Consider the following 21230-nt stretch of genomic DNA (forward strand, 5'->3'; position numbering starts at 1 on the left):
AACCTGATCCAGCCTCGGTCTGAATCTGCGCATGCAGAGGCGTAAAGCCTAGAGGATAGATAGGTCTATCATTGTCTTCTCCTTCATCTTTAACCATAGGACCCTTCCCCTTGTTTATACCTTTAGTCAGTAGGTGAGTCAATTCAGCCATCGCATCTTTTTGAGCCTTGATCAGTTTTTCCGTCATGTCTTCTTGAATTTTATCTAGCCGCTCTTGCATTTGTACTTGTAACCGTTCTTGCATATCCTTTTGCATTTGCTCCAGTTTCTCTAATCTTTGGTCCATTTCCTTACTCAATTAGACCCTTTCAATGGACTTTAATGCATGTAATGCAAATGCATAAAATGTATGCCTAAAGAGACGTTGATTCTGATTCAATTACATTTAGAAAACTTTTCTAGAAGACAAATTTCTTTACATAAAACGGATACATGTACGGCCTCACCCTCATATTCCAAGAAACAACATCGGTCTTTTTCTTCAGGCGCATGTTTGAGATAATCTCACCCATTTCCAATAGGTGCCACTGCTAGCTCCTTTTCTTGATCTTGGTCGCGATCTATCATCTACCCGTCTTTGTAAGGCTCGTCCGCTTCTTTAAGGGAGTTGAAACGTCGAAGGCTCTTGGACAATAGTCTCGAACCCTCTGGCCATAAAGCAAGGTCACGAACTCTTCCATTGATCTTCTTGTGTTTCTCAGAATACATTCAGGCAACCGTATTATTTTCCACTTTATCAAGGAATACGTATTCCATGACAAGCTTTCTAATTTAGTAATTAAACTTGAATCAATATCTCCTTCCTAAGATGCAAATGCAATGCAATCTCAATCAAAGCTCGACAAGAGGGGTTAGTAGAAAACATAAGCAAGCAAGGAAAACAAAAGTACCTAGTCGGGTAACCACTAGGAATTTGGAGGGGCTCTACCTAGGATGGGTTCCTAAGGTCTTCTACATGCGGTTCGGCTCTAAAGTCAGGTACCCGAACCAGCAGATTCCTCGATCTTCACCCATTATAGGCTCATGCAAACCGAGTTCGGTTCAGGGGAATACATTTTCCTATGGCTGCACGGAGATGAAAATCTCACGAATACATAGGTATGGATGTATCCCGAAAGCGATCCGCTATCCTGCACGGAGGTGAAAACCTCACGAAAGAGTAGCTTCTCACTCCCACTTAAAAGGGAAAGATCAAACGATCATGCAATGCAATGTGCAAAAATACATCAAAACTTAAACCAACATTACAATTATAAAACCACAATGATGAAGATTGTAACAAAGACGAATGAAAATGTAACGAAAGGATCGTAAATTTAAACCAAATTTTCAATTTTCGATAAAAAGACAAAAAGTAATCAACACGTGGCTTGACTCTCTTATTTTGGGTCCCCAGTGGAGTCACCAAGCTGTTGACACCATTTTTTTGAGGAAAACGGAGTCAACTTGGGTTTTGAAAATGAAAACAAAAACGGGAGTTGCCACCAATCTTTTTTGATAAGGTGTGATCGGATCACCTTGAAAATTGGTTGTTTTTAATAAACGATTTGATTTTATTAAAACAACGATTTTGGTCCATGAAATTTAGAAAAAGGGGTTCGGGAGTCGGTTACGTACGAGGCAGGATTAGCACCCTTGTAACGCCCAAAAATTGGTACCTAGTTGATTAGTTAATGTCTTAATGTTGAAAATTTAAAACTTTGAAGAATTTTAAAAATACTATCCTAAAAACTTTTGACCAATATGGGTCGAAACTTTAGATTCTCTTATTCTGAAATAATATCATATCCAGCACCTTAGGATATGATACTTTACTCTCGAAACCAAGATCACCTTATGGTTTCCAAAACCCGTATTTTGAAATTTTAAAAGGATATCAAGCTATTTGGCTAAACGAGAAATCGAAACCCAACACATTAGGGCACGTTTACTCGAATTTCCAAACGCAAAATATTGTCTTTATTATTTTAGAAAAATCCTCATCTCGAGAAAACGACATGTCATATCCAATGCATTAGGACACAACGTATCGAATTCCCGATACGAGAATACATGCCAAAAAATTTATTTACTTAAAAAGACATTTAATTATCTCGGGTTTAGAAAATGGATCATGCCCAGTAAGTTAGGACACGATCTTTTCTTAATTCCCGAGATCTTTTAAAAACTTGAGTTTGAAAAGATTCGTGTATTTAGATTTATTGCGAAAATCGAAACCCAGTAAGTTAGGGTACGACTTTCTCAAATTTAAACACGAAATTTTGCTTATTTTAAAATCGTGAAACACAATGTTAATATGGGTAACAAAACAATAATAAATACGACGATGTAAACATAACACGAATAACCACAACAAAATGATAAATAAATAAATAAAAGATGACAAAACAATTATACATGAAATAATAGACAACTAGGGCTAACATTTCATAAAAATAGTGATGAACACATAAATAAATATAAGATAAAGCAATAATAACAACACAAGAATAAATAAAATTGTAAAAGTAAAAATCTATGCATGTATATACATAACAAAGTTTAAAATATATATATATAAATGATTAAATAATGATAATGTGTATATGTGATTGAAAATATATTAAAAAATTATGCATGAATATATATGTATATATAAATTATAAAGTATATAAAATATATATATGTACACGTATATAAATTTAAAATATGTATGTTTGTATATATATATATATATAACAAAAACTAAAAATTAAAAGGTATAAATGAGTAAATAATAATAATAATAATATTTTGAAAGTATAAAAAGCTAGAAGTAAATAGTAAAATAATAAAATGATATAGTTAGATAACTATATATATATAAATTAGAAAATAAACAAATAAACAAAGTATATAATATAAAAAGTAATGCAATACTAATTTATATAATAATGGAATAATAATGAATAAATGAATAAAAGGAGAACGAAAGCTAATAATAAAAGTAATAATAATAGCAATATTAAATTTATTGGTTTTAATAATAAAATAACCAAAATAACAAAAAAAAAACAAATTGGATTTTAAAACAAAAATCGGGGTTTTAAAATGCAAATAATCAAAAAGGGAATCCCAGGGATCAAAATATAATGCGCTCAAAAAACGGAGGGCTGATTGGGAAAATATTCCCATCGTTATGCATGCGCTTTTGGCACGAGTTAAAATGAAACGCATGAAAATTATGCGGCCAAATTTAAAAAACAAAAGGGACCCTATTGCACGACGGCATGAAAGCGGATGGACTTTATCCGCAAATATCCCAACAGTCCAAAACACGCAGATCCTCACGGTCGGGTCAGGTCGGGTCGCATGTGCGGGTTGAGCATGAAACGGCATCGTTTTGGCGCCTGGGTTCCTAACCCAAAACGGCGCCGTTTTGCTTCCTTATTTAAATCTATTTTTTTTCTAAAATTTTCATTTTACCAGTGTTTTAAAAAAAATTCAAAACCTCTCATCTCTCTCAAAAAGCTCTCTCCCATCCGGCCATGGGACACCACCATGGCTCCACCGCAGCCACCGAACACCGGTGTCGTCGACCTCAGCATGCGGTTGCCGGAGTTCATCGAAAAAAGACCATTTTGGCCATTTCTCCTCCCTTAGTCCGCTTCTTGAGACGAAAAATCCAAAAAAAAGCAGAGAAAAATAAAAACTTCCCCTTTTAAGCCCGATTCCGACGACAGCGAAAGGACTTCCGTCGACGGAGCCACGGGGCGAATCAGGTATGTTTCTCTTTTCCCTTTTTTATTTTCATAGATAAAAAGAAAAAAATAAAAAAAACACTATATCTAAAACAAAAAAACAAAATATCACCTAGAAATCAAAGTCTTTTTCTTTTCCTTTTTTTATTAAATTTTTGAAGAGAAGATACAAAGCTTTCATTTTCGGCTTTTATAGCCAAATGCCTATTTTCTTTCCTTTTTTTTACTACTGCTTTTCTGTTATTTTTTGTTGCTGTCGCGTGTTTTTTCCATTTTGCAGGTGGCGCTAGAGCAGGTGGGGAAGCCGTACGGTGGCAGAGTCGGTGGCGGCACGTGGGTGTCAGAGGTGGCAGAGGTTAGGTGCGGCGCAACAGGGGACTAGGGTTTCTACTGAAGAGTTTAGGTTTTGGGCCAATCGGGCCGTCTAGGGTTTTTTATTATTGGGCTAGGGTATTTGGGTTAAATTTGGCTGTGAATGGATTCTTTTATTTTATATTTTTTAGGCCCAGGCCAAAATTGGGCTGTACAATTATATTAGATTGTGTCATGTGATATATGTTTGAATGACTAAGTAAATGTCATGTAATTGAACTAATAAATTATTCATAAATAGGTCCTATATGACACTAGACAAAGGAACATTGCAAATGTATATATTTGGTTGTTGAGGATGCATGATAATATGTTTGTGTAGTGGTTATTCCATTCATTCACTGATCTTATTAAGCTCACCCACTCCTTTATTTACTCATTGCAGATTAGTTGTGTGCCAGTGTGAGCAATGTGGTTTTAGAGAGGTGATCCAAGCAATACTTTGTGATTTTGTAGGTGTTCATAATTTAATTACGTTTTGGGGGAATAAGGTAATGTGGTAGATTTGATTATAGCCATGATAATTTCTAGACATTTTGCTAGTTTTTAATTCAGTTTATAAGGATTACATATTATAGTTATGTCTAGGTTCATGAACATGAAGATGGTTTGAAGTTACTTGCTCGGATACGATTTTGTGATTTTGAACTGTTAATTAGGCCACTGGATATTTATTTGCTGAAGTAATTGTTACGTGATGTTTAGAAACTAAATTGGGATGGATTATTTGCATAAGTATGCTGCATTTTTTAGGTTTGAGGCAGATGTATCGGTAATCGGGTTACCTCTGTGTCTTGAAACGTTCAGGAAGTCATAATAGAGATTTGGTATCGATACCTAAGCTCAAGTATTGATGCTTGGGGTAAATTTATCGATATTTCATGACAGGTACTGATAATTTTCGAAACTTTGGTTTTTAAATGAGAAACAGAATGCAAGTTTGGTATCATTTTTCTAGGTGTTATCGATACCACTTAAAGAAAATATCGATACCCTACTGTCAATATTAATACCTAAGGAACACATTTTGAGAATTTTTCTAAACGGGTCATATGCATGTTTAAATAGGTTTATAAGACTAATTGATATAAGATTAGCATGTACTAATGATAGCGAACAAATATGATTGGCTTAAAACCTATACGAACTATAAAATGATGGATGTCTTGTTAATGAGCTTTTACTTGTTGTGTTAGACAATGAGACGGTTGTGTGACATTCTGATATTCGGGCTTGGCAACGAAATCGAATATAGGGTGTTACAATTAACACTTAAAATTAAAAAATTCTAAAAATCCAATATTTAAAATCTAAAACCAAAAGAAAAATTAAATCCACATACTATTGATGTCTAAATTCTAAATTAAAATAGAAAAATAAATCTAATGAAAACATAAGAATTAAACTCTAAAGTCTAATTTAATTTATTAAAGCCTAATATTTAAAATTCCAAAGACTAAAATGAAATGAATCTAATTTAACTTAGAAATCTAATTGAAGTCATCAAATCCTAAACATTTAAAATTTCTAAAACTAAGCAAAAATTGAAGAAGTTTTAAAACCTAAAATTCTAAAATTGAAAACTAATTAATCTAGATCTAATCCAAATATGAAATTTAAACTTAAAATCTAATTGAACTTAAAATAAAAAAATCTAATTTGATTGAATTTTAAAACAAAATTTTAATTTAAACTAAAACACTCTAAAATGTCATATAAATTTACAATTGAAATCTAATTGAGCTAAAGATCTAAAATTGTAATTAAAACTCACAATTGAAAACTTAAAATCTATAGAGCACCTAAATTGGATCTAAACACATAAATTTAAAACCTAAACAAATCAAATATAAAAACAACTTAACTTCTAGATCTAAACTTATCAACAACAAACTATCAAAATATCCTCAAAATATCAATTTTTAAAATTATTTGTGTAATTAAAAAAACTACACTTTTAATATATCAAATATTAACTCATAATAAAAATAGTGTGAAATATACCAATAAACACATTCAAAATATGCATGATAAAAAATGAAATTGCAAATACACAAAAATTGATTTTAATAAGTAAAATATAAAAAAATGTTCCTTTAGAAATTAAAATTTTAAATTCAAATCATATAAAAAAGGAAAAAGGACTAACTTAAAATTAAAATAAAAGGCTTAAATTTTTTAAGAAAATATAAAAAAAAAACAGAGGGATTTAGCTGGCAATTTTTCCCACCAAAGATTTCAAATTTTGAATTAAATTGAAAAGAATAGGGACTAATATTGTTATTTAGAAAGGCGGAGGTCCTCAGAAAACAGGAAGGGACTTTGGGTGAAATTTAAAAATGTAGAGGTCCTAAAAAAATCTCAAAAACACAAAGGGACCTCCCTGCTTTTTCTTTTAGGGTGTCTGAGTTTTTGTTTTTGTTTCTTGTATCTTGGTTTAGCCTTTCATTTTTTAATCACGATACTGTGTTCCGACTATTTGTGTAATTGTATTGCTGCAATGTGATTGGTTGAGAAAATTTTGAATTTCCTCACACTTCAAACTGGAAACTGGAATGGGCTTTGGGCCTACGTCTAGACTTGGGCTGCAAAATGGGCTTCCATTGGAACGGGACCTTAAAAAATATATTGGGCTTTAAAAACACTTCAAAATTGGCTCTTGGCTTTAACAAATTAGAAAGGATTTGGACTTTGAAAGTAATTCTAAAAGATAAAATCAATTTGAGGTTTTAAGACAAATTTGAAAACAATAATTTCCAAAATAAAATTTCAAATAGATTTGGGTTTTGATTTTCTTTAATTTTCTAAAAGCAAATTTTAATTTTATTTAAAACAAAAACTTGGTTTTATCATCATCGATATCCAAATATCCACCCACTCCAAAGTAAATTAAATTAAATTTTAAAAATATTTAAAATTGATTTCAAATTAATTAATCTAGCCCTTATTTCAAATCAAATTAATAACAATTTAATCTTAAAATCAAAATAATTACACCCAAAAATAATTCATAGTCCAATCCATCAAAATTTAGTGTCTACCATAAGGAAAACACTCTTTTAAAAACCTAAATGATGCAAAATGGTAAGAGATTAGAGCAATTATCTAATGCTTTCAATGGTTGAAAGTTTTGAAGAACTTGTATTTAGTAATATTAACTAAACAAGGAATAAGATTGAGAACAAGAATTAATCATTTATCATGTAAAACAAAATTAAATAATAGAATTCGGTAGATTTATCATTTATCACCAAAAGTCGTTTGACTTGATCTTAAAAACGAGGTGTTTGCTTGAAAATTTAATTTAATTTGAATGTAATAATTGTCGAGACTTGATCTTAAAAATAAATTTAAAGAAAATTTAGCTATTTAAATGGATTATCACGCAGTTTCTTCATAAAGACTTAATCATAATTTCAATTTGAGACATATCACTTCATGAATAATCCAAAAATTTATTGGTCTAGGTGGGGGACGTTTTTCCTATATGGATTGAAAATAAGAGAGGTGAACACATGGACCTTTTCAATTAGTTAGCTAGGCCCACCATGGGGGAAATTGGCGGTGGATATAAGTGCGTTAGTCAGATAGGACAATTTCTCCTTTTTCTAATTTTTTTTTGTTCTTTAATTTGGAAGGACAGGTACAAATTTACTGGGACAAAAGTACCATTTTTGTTTTTCCAAGAAATGAAATTACCATCTATTCAAAGATGATTTGAAATTATAACCATTCTAAACTCCTAGCAACTAGAAATTAGACATAGGCCAGATTTGGTTATTTATTGTAAATGTTACTTTGTGAATAACATCCAGTCTGGAGCTACCAGAAAATATCATTCCTTCTGCATGCAGATCCCATACACGTTAAATTTCAAAACTACAATCATAGGAAACTAAGCCTACAACACCCTCTTCGTGCTTCTAGCTTAGTACTATAGCAGAAACCTCCTGGATATCGCCACCAAATTTCCCTAGATGACAACCCAAAACCTCAAAATTGGACAAGGAATACTCGCCACCTACACAAAACACAATGCATGACACAGTAAAAATACCACAATTAAATTATACTCCATTAAATGTATTTTAGTTAATTCTATTTCATATATAAATTTTTTTTATTTTTCATATCAAAGTTATTTTCGATTGAACTATTTTAACCAATAAACTTTTTTTTTAATTATTACTTCTGATTTTTATTTTTACTGCCAGCAATAAATCCCCAATTTCATTAAAAAAACACATTAATTGTCCAAAAAAGAAAACACATTAATGTCTTCATAACCTCTGTTCCAAAACAATGATGATGTAAGCTTCACTAAAAGATTGGTACTTGAGACTAGTGATATTAATTTTTCATTCCACGTGGCATCTCTTATACCACTTTTTAATTTTTTTTTCTTTTTTATTTTCCATCCTCTTCCCTTTTTCTTTTCTTTTCTTATTTTTCGTTTTTCAAGCCTACTTTTCCTTCATCTTTCTTCTTTCTTTCTTCCAGTAAAAAACCCTCAAAATTTCCCTCACTTTCTTATCATCTAATCACCACCAAAATCCTCCTTTTTACTATATTTATAACTATGTGTTATCACCATGTAGTATTAAAATTTTCAAGATAAAAATAATTAAGTGCAAATACGAAAAAACCAGTGGAGTTTAATTCATTTAAAAACTTCCCCTGAAATATGAACCATTATCATTTTTTTTAGGTCTCATATTCTTGTCATGAACGACCTCTCTTCAAGTTTTCACTTGTCGCCAATGCATGCCCATTTACTTCTAAATTAAACACCCTTACACGTAAAATTAAAGGAAACTAATCAATTAATGCCATACTTTAAAAATTTTGGGTAACAAGTAAAGAATTTTTTTGTTATTCCCTCCTCCAAAAAAAAATGTTGAACAGAGTAAATTACATCAAATAGAAAATGAGTGGGAGTTATGATAGACAAGCTAACAAGAATCATTACAAAACCCATCAATTCATAATAACATAAAATCGAACAGCAAGAAAATGACTTTTCCTACACTCCAATTCTTGCCTATCTTCACTCCTAAACCTGGACTTGGACTGGCTCACTTAAAAGAAATGTACGAATGCAGCTCGAAAGAGCGATTTTCATCTCATGCAAAAGACTCATCCCAGGAAAATCAAAGAAAAGGTCTGACAAAGCAGCGCCTTCCAGCAGCGCCCTCTACTCCAATCGGTTTGAAGAAGAGCTGGCTTCTGACTGTAAGCTATCAACATATCAAGATTCAGGACACCGTGAGGAGAAGCCACGGTCCAAGATGATTCAACGGTGGTGGCTCAGTTTGACATCGGAGAGTAGTGACTGTAATAGCCCAATTTTTAATGGTGTCAGAAATAATGGTTTTGGACCACAATTTCAACGTGTGAGTCTGGAAATATTAATTATTTAATATTTGCGAGGTCATTAGTATGTATTAAAAATTGGTTTAGAAATTTTGACATTTGGATAGTCAACTAAGTAAAAAGAACTAAATCATAAAAAGCGCAAAAGGCAATTGCTATTAGAGTTTTAGTGCCAATTAGGTGATTAAGTAAAATAGGATGGGTTAATATGGAAAATAAGCCATTTCAATAGTTAGTGGGCGGTAGGCAATTGGAAATGGATTAAAAATATAAGGAATGACATTTTTGTAATTAAGTTGAAATCAAAACAAAAGGAAATAAAAGAAATTGGTCATCATTTTGGTTATATCTTTGGTTGGAGAACAAATTGCCATTGTTGGGAGAAGAAGAAGCTTTGGTTTGCTAATTCTCCCTTGCATGTAAGTGAGTTTATCATTTGTTTTTCATGAATTTTACATTTTTGAAATCATTGCAACTAGGTCCAGTTAACCCGTACCTCGGTTCTCGAAACTGTCAAATGTTTTGGAAGATTCCATTGATGAGTTTAGGGTGTTTTTGAAGTTGAATGGTGGATTTCAATACTTGGGTGTTAGTTAGAAATACTTTGTTAAGAGATTTTATATGATTTTTAAGTTTATGGATTTAATTGGAAAGAAACAAAAATACGTATGGTTTTCTTATGAAATTTCAGCATATATGAACTGTTTTGATGTGGTTAAAATTTGGTTCTATGGGTTGAGGATTAAATTGTATAATTAAGCTTGATTTTATTTTAGGGATTGAATTGAATAAAGTGTAAATGTTTGGGTCAAATGTGCGTAATTGTAAATAAGAAGTTATATGCATTTAATTGAATAGTATATGAAATTAAGATTAATAATTAAAATAAATTATATTATAGATCAAGAACAAGTTGAAAATTGGGGAAAAGGGAAGGTTGTTAAGTAGTTTATGAACTTTTGTCGTTACTACAATTTAGTTGTTGATTGTTAAATTAAATATTTCGATGTTAAATTAGTATGAATGAGAATAATAAACTATTGGACTTAGTTTAGTGGTAATATCTCCTGAGCTGATGAACGTAGGATAGAGTATGATTGGCATGCTAATAGGTTATAGAGCACGTGGTACAGGGATTGTTTTGAGATGAGACGATGATTCTGGACCTGTAATTTTGCACTTAATATACTGTAGTCCAACATTTGTTGCGGACTATCGTGATATATTATAGTGATTCTGGCGTGTTACCAGGGGCAGATGTAAAGCTTTTGGGCTTGACAATTAGTGCCTAGGCGTGTTTCCGAAGGGATGATAGCCTACGGGCTAGGCACTTGGTGTCGAGGCGTGCTATTGGTTGGATTGGCTCGTTTGAGCGTTTGGCGTGTTTCGGATGGATAACTGTGTACTCCCGTATAATGTTCATCGGGCAATGTTTCTTGTGTTAAATGTCTTGCTGTTAAATTCATTGGATGATTATTCATGAATTTCTTGATAGCATTGTGGCTTGTTAATGAATGATCTCGTATAGGTATCTCGTACTCGTTTGTATATATACTCACCTATTATGGATTGTGGCTGACGGGATATTCTGACTTTTTTGTATTGTTATGTTTAATTTGGTAAGCTTTATCGTTTTAATAGTTGAACTTACTAAGCTCTATAGAGGCTTACTTGTGTTATTTATCTTATTTCCTTGTAGATAACATTTTGTGGAGTTGGACGATCGGATCAACTTGAAGATCACACTATCTAGATACATTTTGATAGATTTTGATATGCTTATTGTGGGTTATATGGCATGTAATAGGTGTTTTTGCATCTGTTTAGATACTTATTACAAATGTTACGTTTTAAGCTTGGTATAAGCTTACTTGTGTAGGTGTCTTTAATCTTGGTGTGAATATGTTCATATAAAGTTGTTTTGGTCATGTGATATAAACCTTATTTAAGTGTTTGAATCATGGCATGAATGAATGTAAATGATTAAGAAGAAATGATAAGTTTGGCATGAGTTTTATATATGAACTTATGAATTTGAATGCAAATTAGTTGATGTGTCATGTGAATTGAAGTTGATAATTGAATTGTGGTGTCAATAAGGACACATTGGTTAGGCACTTAGGTTGATTGTTTTGGCATGTTTTAGGCTTGTTTAAAATGTGTTTTTGAAGTATGGATATGGTTGATTTTGATTTGGCTTGGAACCTAAGTGTTGGAAAAGAAAAATAAAGTAGAAAAGAAGAGGAGAAGAAGCGGGAGAGAGAAAGGAAAGGTGGATCGTTTGGTGCTTCTCCGATTGGTGATGACTCAGAGGAAATGAAATAGCAGAAGGAAAAAGTTGACCGGAGAACAAAGTTGGCGGCGGCTAGGGTTGGCAAAGAGAGGTGGAGAAGAAGAAGAAAAGAAAAGAAAAATAGAAATGGGAAAGAATAAAAGAAAAGGGAAAAATGAGAAAAGGAAAAAGAAAATGACATCATCATGATGTCATTATGCCACATGTCACAATTTCATTATGCCATTTGTCTCAAACTTAACGGTGTTAGAAAAAGTACCAAACTAGTAGTAGAAAAAGTACCAAACTAGTAGACGGAAAAAAGTTCGGGTACCAATCTGAGACAAAAAAAAATCATAAGTATCAATATGGGAGAAGTGGACAAGTTCGGATACAAATTTTATATTTAACCCTAAAAAGAATATAAAATAAATAATTATACGACGGTTGAATTGTTAGAGGCGTGCTATGCTGTTGGTTACATAAAATATTATGTAATTTGTAAATATCCACACATTCAATACATGAGTAATTTAACATGTCATGTAAATTCCATAAATGAGCTCAAGAGATAAACGATTTTAAGATGTGTTCTATTTTCATGAGTGAGGATCAAATTTCTGATCATACGATTAAAAGATGATGTGAGCAACTATCACACTATATTTCATAATTAGTTGTGAATACTTAACACTCACGTGGAGCTAGTATTTATTTAATGCGAATTTTTGAGTTTTATTCTAATTTTCTCTCAATTATAATTATGGGCCACAAATTTTTCCAAGGCTAAAATTAAATTATAATTTTTATAAAAGCTAAAATGTAATTTTATTAATATTTCATGATGACTAAATCATAATTTTAACATATTTGAAGAACTAAAGTGCAATTTCATCATATATAATTAATATTGGTCACCAACTTAGTTATAAAAGTATAGACTCCTTTTATATATTCTTTAAATAAAAGAGTTAAAATTACAAATCCATGTTGAGTAGTATTAAAATAAAAATTCATTACCATTTCATCTATATTCATTACTAAATAAATTTTAAACAAAAAAAACATTTTACTTCACCCTCGAATGTGAAAATTATATAACTTATTATATAAAGACATTGCGAATGTGTTCTATCTGAAACCCTAAATCTGTATAACCTGATTGAAACACTAGGGTGGTTTTAGAATTGCGCTAGGGATCACTGTGTAATGGATGCCTTGTTTAAATGTGATTAAAAGAAGTATTTCATGTTTTAATTGTTTGGAGACATGAAAGACGCAATCCTAGTCTAATAGCATCCCAGAGTGGTTTGAATTTGTTCTGTTTGATGGATACATAAAAATATGTAATCAAACAAGCATATCGTTGGGTAGTTGAAAGGCAAAGAAATTAAGTTTATAAAGCAGGAAGAGTGATTAGCTTATGATTAATAAAGCCGATTGTGATGGCCATAGGATAGGAACTCTCAAGAAGAAAATGATTTCACTTGAAAGTGGAGGAGAATAAGTAGTAATGTTACATTTATATGGCTTGGCTTCATGATAATCCATATTAAGAAAGGAAAAGTTTGATATATAACTTCAGTGAAGAAGCAGCAAATTCAACTGCATCTCTGAAAGATAGCAGTCCTCAACATCTCCTCGCTTATAAATCCAGCAGGTAGTATGACAACAACATCTTGAAGCACTAGCTCATTCACGGTTGATACACTGGCATGGTGCACATGAAGCTCTAGGTCTCTAAGGGCATCCATCAGTCTCGCAGCTGGGTAATTGACATCTGGACACTGAACTCGGATCATGGCTTCTGACCCTATAATCTTGACATCAACTTCCATTGTATTTGGTCCATAATCATAGGTCGGCCTTGTACTGTCAAATGTGGATGCATTTCTTTGGTTATTCGAAACATTGATGGCATTCAACTTGGCTTTTTGGGATTGAACTTTGAGTTTAACATCCAGTTTATCAATCTGAGATCTGAGCTCCTTGATGTAGGCTACTGCATCTGAAAGCAAAGATGCTTTGTCCATCTTGGACACGGTAGGAACCACAGATCGAAGTGCATAGAATCGATGATTAAGTTTCTCACGCCGTAGCCTCTCTGCTTCCACGTGGTTTGAAGGGGTTGTTTTTCCAGTCCCCGACTTTCTTCCTCTCTTCTTCGACCCAACGCTGAACTCCATCTCAGAATCAGCACCGGAGTCCGATGACAAGGGGCGTAATAAAACGCAATTGTCCTTCTTGGCCTCAATTTGTTGCTTTCGGTCATCAAGAATCCACTCCTTTTGATCACTTGCAACCTTGCCGAAATCAAGAAAAGGGACAGTTTGGGTTGACATTTGGAGCTGAGATTCAAGGCCAGGATGCTTGGAACCAAGACAGTTAATCTCAGAACCGAAGATTGATTTTGCAAGTTGCACTAAGCTCCAATTCTCTTGGATCATTTCTGAAGATCCCAATTCAACTACCCCGAAGGAAGTCGAAAGGAAGACTAAGGTCTGGATTCCTCGCATTCGAGCTTCTGTGACTCGCTCGCATTCATACAGTTGGAGCTCCTGATCTCCACACAACCAAATATAGGAGCCTGAGCCGAAAGCCTTCCCAAGAATGTCATCTCCTATAGCAAAAGATCGGTTTACTGATACGGTGTAATACCACTCGTAGTCAGTGACATCGCCATCCACCATCCTCTCAATGTCTATCTCTTCACAGAAAACGGATTGAATCTCTTCCCCCGATCTTCTTCTCCCAAATCTGGGTTGGCTTAGCTTATTTCCGGATTTGCCTGCAAAACCCTTGGTCCCTTGGAAATATCCATCACCCCAAGAAAACACGAGGCGGCCATGAGCATCCCTGGAAGCTTGCCAGAAGATGGAGTATACCCACCATTCAGGCCTGCTTTGGACGATGAACTGGAGGCGCTGTTGCAGCGTCGGCGGAGGGGCGTCTAGGCCGAAGCTAATCATCGAAGATGAAGAAGATGATGACATAATACTGCTGCTCCCTGATCCAACCCAATTTCTTTCTGATAAGGTTTTCCAAACTACTAAAAGCTAAGTAACCCAAAGAGGGATTCGGCGGCAGCAAGCTAAAATATACGAGGAGAAATTAAAGGGATCAGCAGCAAAGACAAAAGGGCAATGGTGTGGGGGCGTTCGGGGAAAACAAGAATTTCCTGGGCATTAAAAGGCCATCCGTGTGGGAACTGTTTTTTGCGCATGCTTGGCACCTTTATCACGTGAAAAATCCTACTATAGGCTGAGCTCCAAAGTTGAAGATGTGATGTGATATTGATGCGCATCGTCTCTATTCGTTGCGAGGTTCAGGCTTCCTCTGGGGTCGCACCTTTCGCTAGTCATTTCCAAATTCGATTCACTACTTCTGGACATTTCAATCTTCAACTCGTCTTCTAGTACTAGTGTTATAATCACTTTTTATTTTTAAGACTTTTCAAATTTTAAAACTAATATAATTAAATTAATTTTATTAAATTTAAGTTTATTATAATATATATTTTAATTGCAGTACTATCAAGTAAGTATATTTTATTTCAAAATATCACATCAATTAAAAAATTAATAGTATTAACAAAGTAGATGAAAAGCGAGAGACTAAATTTTAAAAATAAAAATACGAAGATTAAATTCAAAATTTGTGAAAAGCATAAGAACTTATAACATATTTCGGATAAAAGTATAAAAAGCTCCTATATTAGAGTCAAATTGTATTTTACCATCTATATAGAAAAATGGGGATATTAGTTTCTTTACAAGAAATGAAAGAGCAAACTAATCTTTTATTCTACTATTAAAAAGCTGGTCATTAGACGTTAACATGAAATACGCGTCAAATAAATAAAATTTTAATAGATTTAATACAAAAGAATTAATTTTACTCATTTTTAATAAAGAAGCATAATGGAATTTAATTTTAACACAAAAATTTCATAATATGTTTTATTATATTTTTAAGTTAAAATTATATTTTAATTATATATGTAAATAAGTGATTTAACAACTCAATGTCCCAACTTTTATAAGAGTTATGTGGCCAAGAAAACAATCTGAAAATCACAGGCTTTTAACTTATATTATCCACTCATTTTTAATTATTTGACCCTAAATCTTAACTACTAACTGACTATCCGGCCTTTATAAAGAAATGTCAATTTGTCAATAAGAAAGTTCAAAATCAGTATCAAGGTGTAAATGTTTAGAGTTATTCGTTTTACGATTTTCGTTTTCCTTTTGTTTTTAATGAAAAGAAAATATTGAATAAAACGTGTTTAGTTGAAAGTTTTAAAATATTTTAGAAAATAAAAATATGGAAATTAAAAAAAATTTTTAATTGTTTTCATTAAAATTATTTATAAAATTAAAAGAAATTGAAAGCAATGGTTTTCTAACTTTGGTTAAGTACCAATTGAATTAATTTATTATTATTTGATAAATTACAACAATAAAAATAATGCTCCTATCAAACATATCATAAATGAATTGACATTAGTTCAATTCCATATAAACGCAAAAAAAAATATTTTTTTCAGCAAATTTTAAATAATAAATTTGTGACTCTGATACAATCCACATAAATATAATATTTTTTATTTTATTTCTCAAGTTTCTATTATAGTAAGATAGGTGTCAAACATGCTTTCATTATTAAAAGAAATATTTTTATTTACTAATGTGTTTTCCAATTTTCAGAAAATAAAAAAATGTTTTTAAAAATAAAAATAAAAACAAAACAAAATAAAAATATATTTAGAAACCAAACTGAGTCTTAATTTCCACTTCATGTACTAGAGTTTTTTTTCCCTTTTGGGATAAAATGCAATATGAAGTTATGAATAAAAAATTGAGATTCTTTTTTGAATTAAAGACCACAAACGGTAATTCCATTTATCAAATCAAATAATATTTGCATTTACAAGATCACGAAGACTGTGAAGGTAATCCACTCCAAAACGGTGCTCGTTGTCAGAAAAAAAAAAAAAAAACTAAGCCCATGTAGCTAAGTATATCAATGACTTTATTGGCCAATCTACAAGTCAAAGTAAAGCATTAAAGTCTAAAAACATATAGTGAGCCTTAGTAACAAATTTTTCTAGCAAAGACATATTAGTGTTACATGGGAAAACTAAGAAATTATAAAGTAAGAATTTGATTCAACATCAAGGCACAAGCCTTTGCTCAATTCGACTCGAAACAATCAAGGGCTTTCATTGCAACTCCACCCAAAACCAAACCATCCTCGTCTAGCACTATACATCCAAGCCCCTTTATGTGTCACAAGTCACGGATTAAAGCCCGTGACAAATGCACATAGAACGTCCCATGGTGGTCAACTGAATAAATGAAGCTCATTTTGGCCCACTTGAATTGGCCTAGTTTGTAGAACATGTGGAAAAGCCTATCTACTTGAAGCCTTGGTGGCCCAGTGGAACACTCCCATAAAACTAGAGTTACCATGGTAAATATTGTAATTCATAATAGATAAGATTGTATAAATTTTAAATCCTTTTGGACTCTCATATTGTAGATAGGCTTTGATCTTGACCATCGATGTAATTTAAACTATACTGTTGGATTTAAGGGAGCTCAATTATAAATAGAGGCATTCCCCCTCATTTGTAATCACCCCATTTAGTTGTATTTCTTCAAAGTAATAGAAACATTTTGAGAGCATTTACTTAAACACTTGGTGTGCTTATTTTTCTTATGGCTTTCTGTTTGGTTTTTGCTTTTTCGCTTGAGAGTTTGCTTTTGCTTTATTTTGGTGCCTTAGAGAATTTCCATTCAGAATTATCATATTTTGAGAGTTAGGCTGACTTAGGCAGATTTGAAGCTAAGTTTTTGTCTAAGGCTACAGGGTTTGCAAGACTTAAGTTCTAGCCCCATGATAGTTATGCATGTATTAGCACCACATGTAACATTGACATTAATCTTCACATGACCTAAGCTTGGGTAGACTATCATTGAATTTGTAGTTGTCTTGGAAAGATTGTTCGATGAATCAAATTATGGACACAAAATTCTTTATTAGTGATTACACAAAATTTAGTGCTATGTAGGGAGTAGGGAGTAAGATTCCTATAGCTTCCACAACAACATGCATAAACTAGGCACAATATAGGTTCATGTTGAACTAGGTTGCGAGCAATCTTAATCGCTGAAGTATTATCACAATATAGGTTCATTGAACCTTGCGGATAAATGTCTAATTCTTCAAGCAATTTCTTCAACCACAACAATTCACATACTCTAAAAACCATGCCTTTGTATTCTGCCTCTGCACTTGACCTTGTAACGACTGGTTGTTTCTTACTTCTCCAAGTTACAAGGTTTCCTCCAACGAAAGTGAAATAACCTGAAGTCAACCTTCTATCATCAGTTGATCCTGCCCAATCTGCATCATTATAACCCTCTATTCTCAAATGATCTTGTTTCTTAAAAATTAACCCTTTTCCTAGAACATCTTTTAAATACTGCAATATGAGTTCAACAGCCTCCATATGAGACTTTCGAGGATCATGCATGAATTGACTCACCATATTTATTGCATAAGCAATTAGGTCTAGTGTGAGATAAATAAATCAATTTTCCCACAAGTGTTTGATATATTACTTTGTCAATTGGAGATTCACCTAAACAGTAATATAACATAGGATTTTGATCAATGGGAGTAGTCACAGGTTTACAACTAAGCATTCTTGTCTCAGCTAAGAAATCAAGAATATATTTTTGTTGAAATAGGAAAATACCATTCTTTAATCTAGCTACTTCAATACCAAGGAAGTACTTCATATTACCCAGCCTTTTCATTTCAAACTTAGAGGCTAAATTTTTTGTGGAGATTTTCTATCTCATCCAAATCATCACATGTTAGCACCATATCATCCACATAGGTAATCAATACAGCCACCTTTCCTTGTCTATGTTTCAAAAATAATGTGTCATCAGCATTACTTTGCTTGTACCCAAACAACTTTATGGATTTCGTAAATGTACCAAGACATGCCCTTAGAGATTGCTTCAATCTATACAATGCCTTTTTTAGTTTTCACATCATTGTAGTCTCTAAGTAATTTTCAATTCCAAGAAGAGGATCCATGTAAACTTCTTCAACGAGATCTCCGTGAAAGAAGACATTCTTGACATCAAATTGAAGGAAAGGCCAATCTTGATTAGTAGCCAATGATAGCAATACTCTTACTATATCAAGCTTGGCAACAGGCGTAAAAGTTCTTTATAATCGACTCCATAAAACTGTGTATATCCTTTTGCAACTAATTGTGCTTTAAACCTTTAAACCGTTCCATCTACTTTATATTTAACAGTAAATATCCATCTACACCCCACTGTTTTTTCCATTGGGAAGAGGCACACCAGGGCCCAAGTAGCATTTTTTTTTCAAGTGTTATTTATTCTACCATAGCTTAGGCCTACCTTGTGTCTCCTAAGGTTTCTTGTAATTTACTAGGAATAGAGATAGATGATAATTGAAATAAATAAGATGCATATGACTTTCATAAATGGTCATAAGACACATGATTAGCAATGAGATATTTTGTTTTAGCTTTAATATCAGGTTCATATCTAGTAAGAGGTATATCACAGTTAGCACGAGCTGGAATATGGTATTTAGAAGTTACCTCAGGTGAAGATTGACATGGTTGGTTTGGAGGTATAAAAGGATCAGTACTATCTGTGAGAAGATCATCTAGTAATTCATCACATCCACTCAGCTCAGTGTTTTCATTTTCATCACCTCTTTTTATACTCTCTAGATCAGTATTTTCATCACTTTTCTCTACAATTTTTGGAATATGGGGTTGCGCTCTCGGTGCAGTATTTTTATCAATACTCTTTTCATGAAATGGGATAAATTCCTACACTACATTATCAAGATTAATCACTTCATTATGTTTCTCCTCTGAAGTGAACAATCTGCAGAGTAGAAAAACTCATTTTCATGGAAGACAACATCCATAGTCACATGAAGCCTCTTAGAGGAAGGATTGTAGCATTTATACCCCTTTCGATAATTTCCATATCCCACAAAAATGTATTTTACAGCTCAAGATTCAAGCTTATTTCTCTTATGGGGATGTAAATGAACGTAAACAACACATTTAAAAATTTTGGGAGGCAGATGAACAATAGGTGGAAGATTGCAATGGTCAGACAATACATCTAGAGGTCATCGATAATCAAGAGTACTTGAAGGAGTACGATCAATTACGTAAATTGTAGAACTTAAGGCTTTAACCTATAAGTAAGATGGACCTTGTCCTTCAATTAAAAAAGGATAGAGTGACCTCCAAAAGTTGTCTATTTTTTCGTTTTGCAACTTTGTTTTGTTGTGGTGAGTAAGGGCGTGTTGTTTGATGAATCATGCCAATAGAGCCCATGAATTCTTTTGGTTCTTGGTTCAAATATTCCCTTCCATTATTTGATCTAAAAACCTTTATTGACATACCAAATTAAGTTAAAATCATTTGATGAAAAAGGCGAACAATAGAACTTACATCATTTTTCTTTTTCATTAGATAAATCCATGTCATCTTAGTGCAGTCATCAACAAAGGAAATATACCATTTCATTCCATTAAGAGTTGAAATGGGTGCTGCCCCCCAAACATCAGAGTGAACCAAGGAAAATGGCATACTTGTTTAATTTTCACTTAAAGGAAATTGAGCATGATGACCTTTTGCAAGGGCACAAGTTTTACAAGCAAAATTTGAAACACTAAAACCAACAAATAATGAAGGAAATAATCTTTTCAAATAAAAGAAAGATGAATGCCTTAAATGTTTATGCCATAACTAGATCTGTTCCTTTTTTCTTGTCAACTGAATTCTCTTATACCACATAAGCTTGCCCTTTACTAAAATATTGAAAACCATCTTCCAGATAGTACAATCCTCCCCCTTTTTCTACCACTGCCAATCTTCACCTTGGTGTGAAGGTCCTAAAAAATACAAGAGTGGGAAAAAAAATACAAGAAAGATTATGAGATTTGGTTAAATTTTGTACTGAAAGAAGGTTACAAATTAATGATGGCACAAATATAACATTTTTTTATATCAAAAGAAAGAGATAATGGGACTGTACCAATACCAACAATTGGAGAAGAAATTCCATTAGCATTAGTAACAATATTCATAGAACAATTAGATAATTGACTGAATTTTTGTCCATCACAAGTCATATGATCTGTTGCACCCGAATCAATTATCCATTCACTATTACGAGTAAGGGATGTACCTAAAATAAAACCCCAACACTTTCTTCAACGAATCTTATTATGGGAACTCAATATAATTGGTTCTATTAAGGCGTCTCGGGGTGATTAGAGAACTTTCCTGTATTGGAAAAACAGTTGTAGGGTTGTTTTTCTCATGAGAACCATTGTCACCCTTTTTAGAATCAGGCATAGTGATCGTGGTACAAGGACGAAGCTTACAACGGAAGCGTTAAACAAAAATA

The 21230-nt window shown here is 32.7% G+C and overlaps 1 protein-coding gene across 1 annotated transcript; it reads right to left on the reverse strand.

Annotated features, from left to right (window-relative positions):
* Positions 1-13126: 13126 nt before the first annotated feature.
* Positions 13127-14950, reverse strand: LOC105791300 (transcription factor MYC2). Its single transcript, XM_012619320.2, has one exon. It carries the CDS (start codon positions 14727-14729, stop codon positions 13338-13340), a length of 1392 nt encoding a protein of 463 aa, XP_012474774.1. The 5' UTR covers positions 14730-14950; the 3' UTR covers positions 13127-13337.
* Between the last annotated feature and the right edge of the window lie 6280 nt (positions 14951-21230).

The sequence above is a fragment of the Gossypium raimondii genome, chromosome 8 (genome assembly GCF_025698545.1).
Source record: "Gossypium raimondii isolate GPD5lz chromosome 8, ASM2569854v1, whole genome shotgun sequence".
Lineage (NCBI taxonomy): Eukaryota > Viridiplantae > Streptophyta > Magnoliopsida > Malvales > Malvaceae > Gossypium > Gossypium raimondii.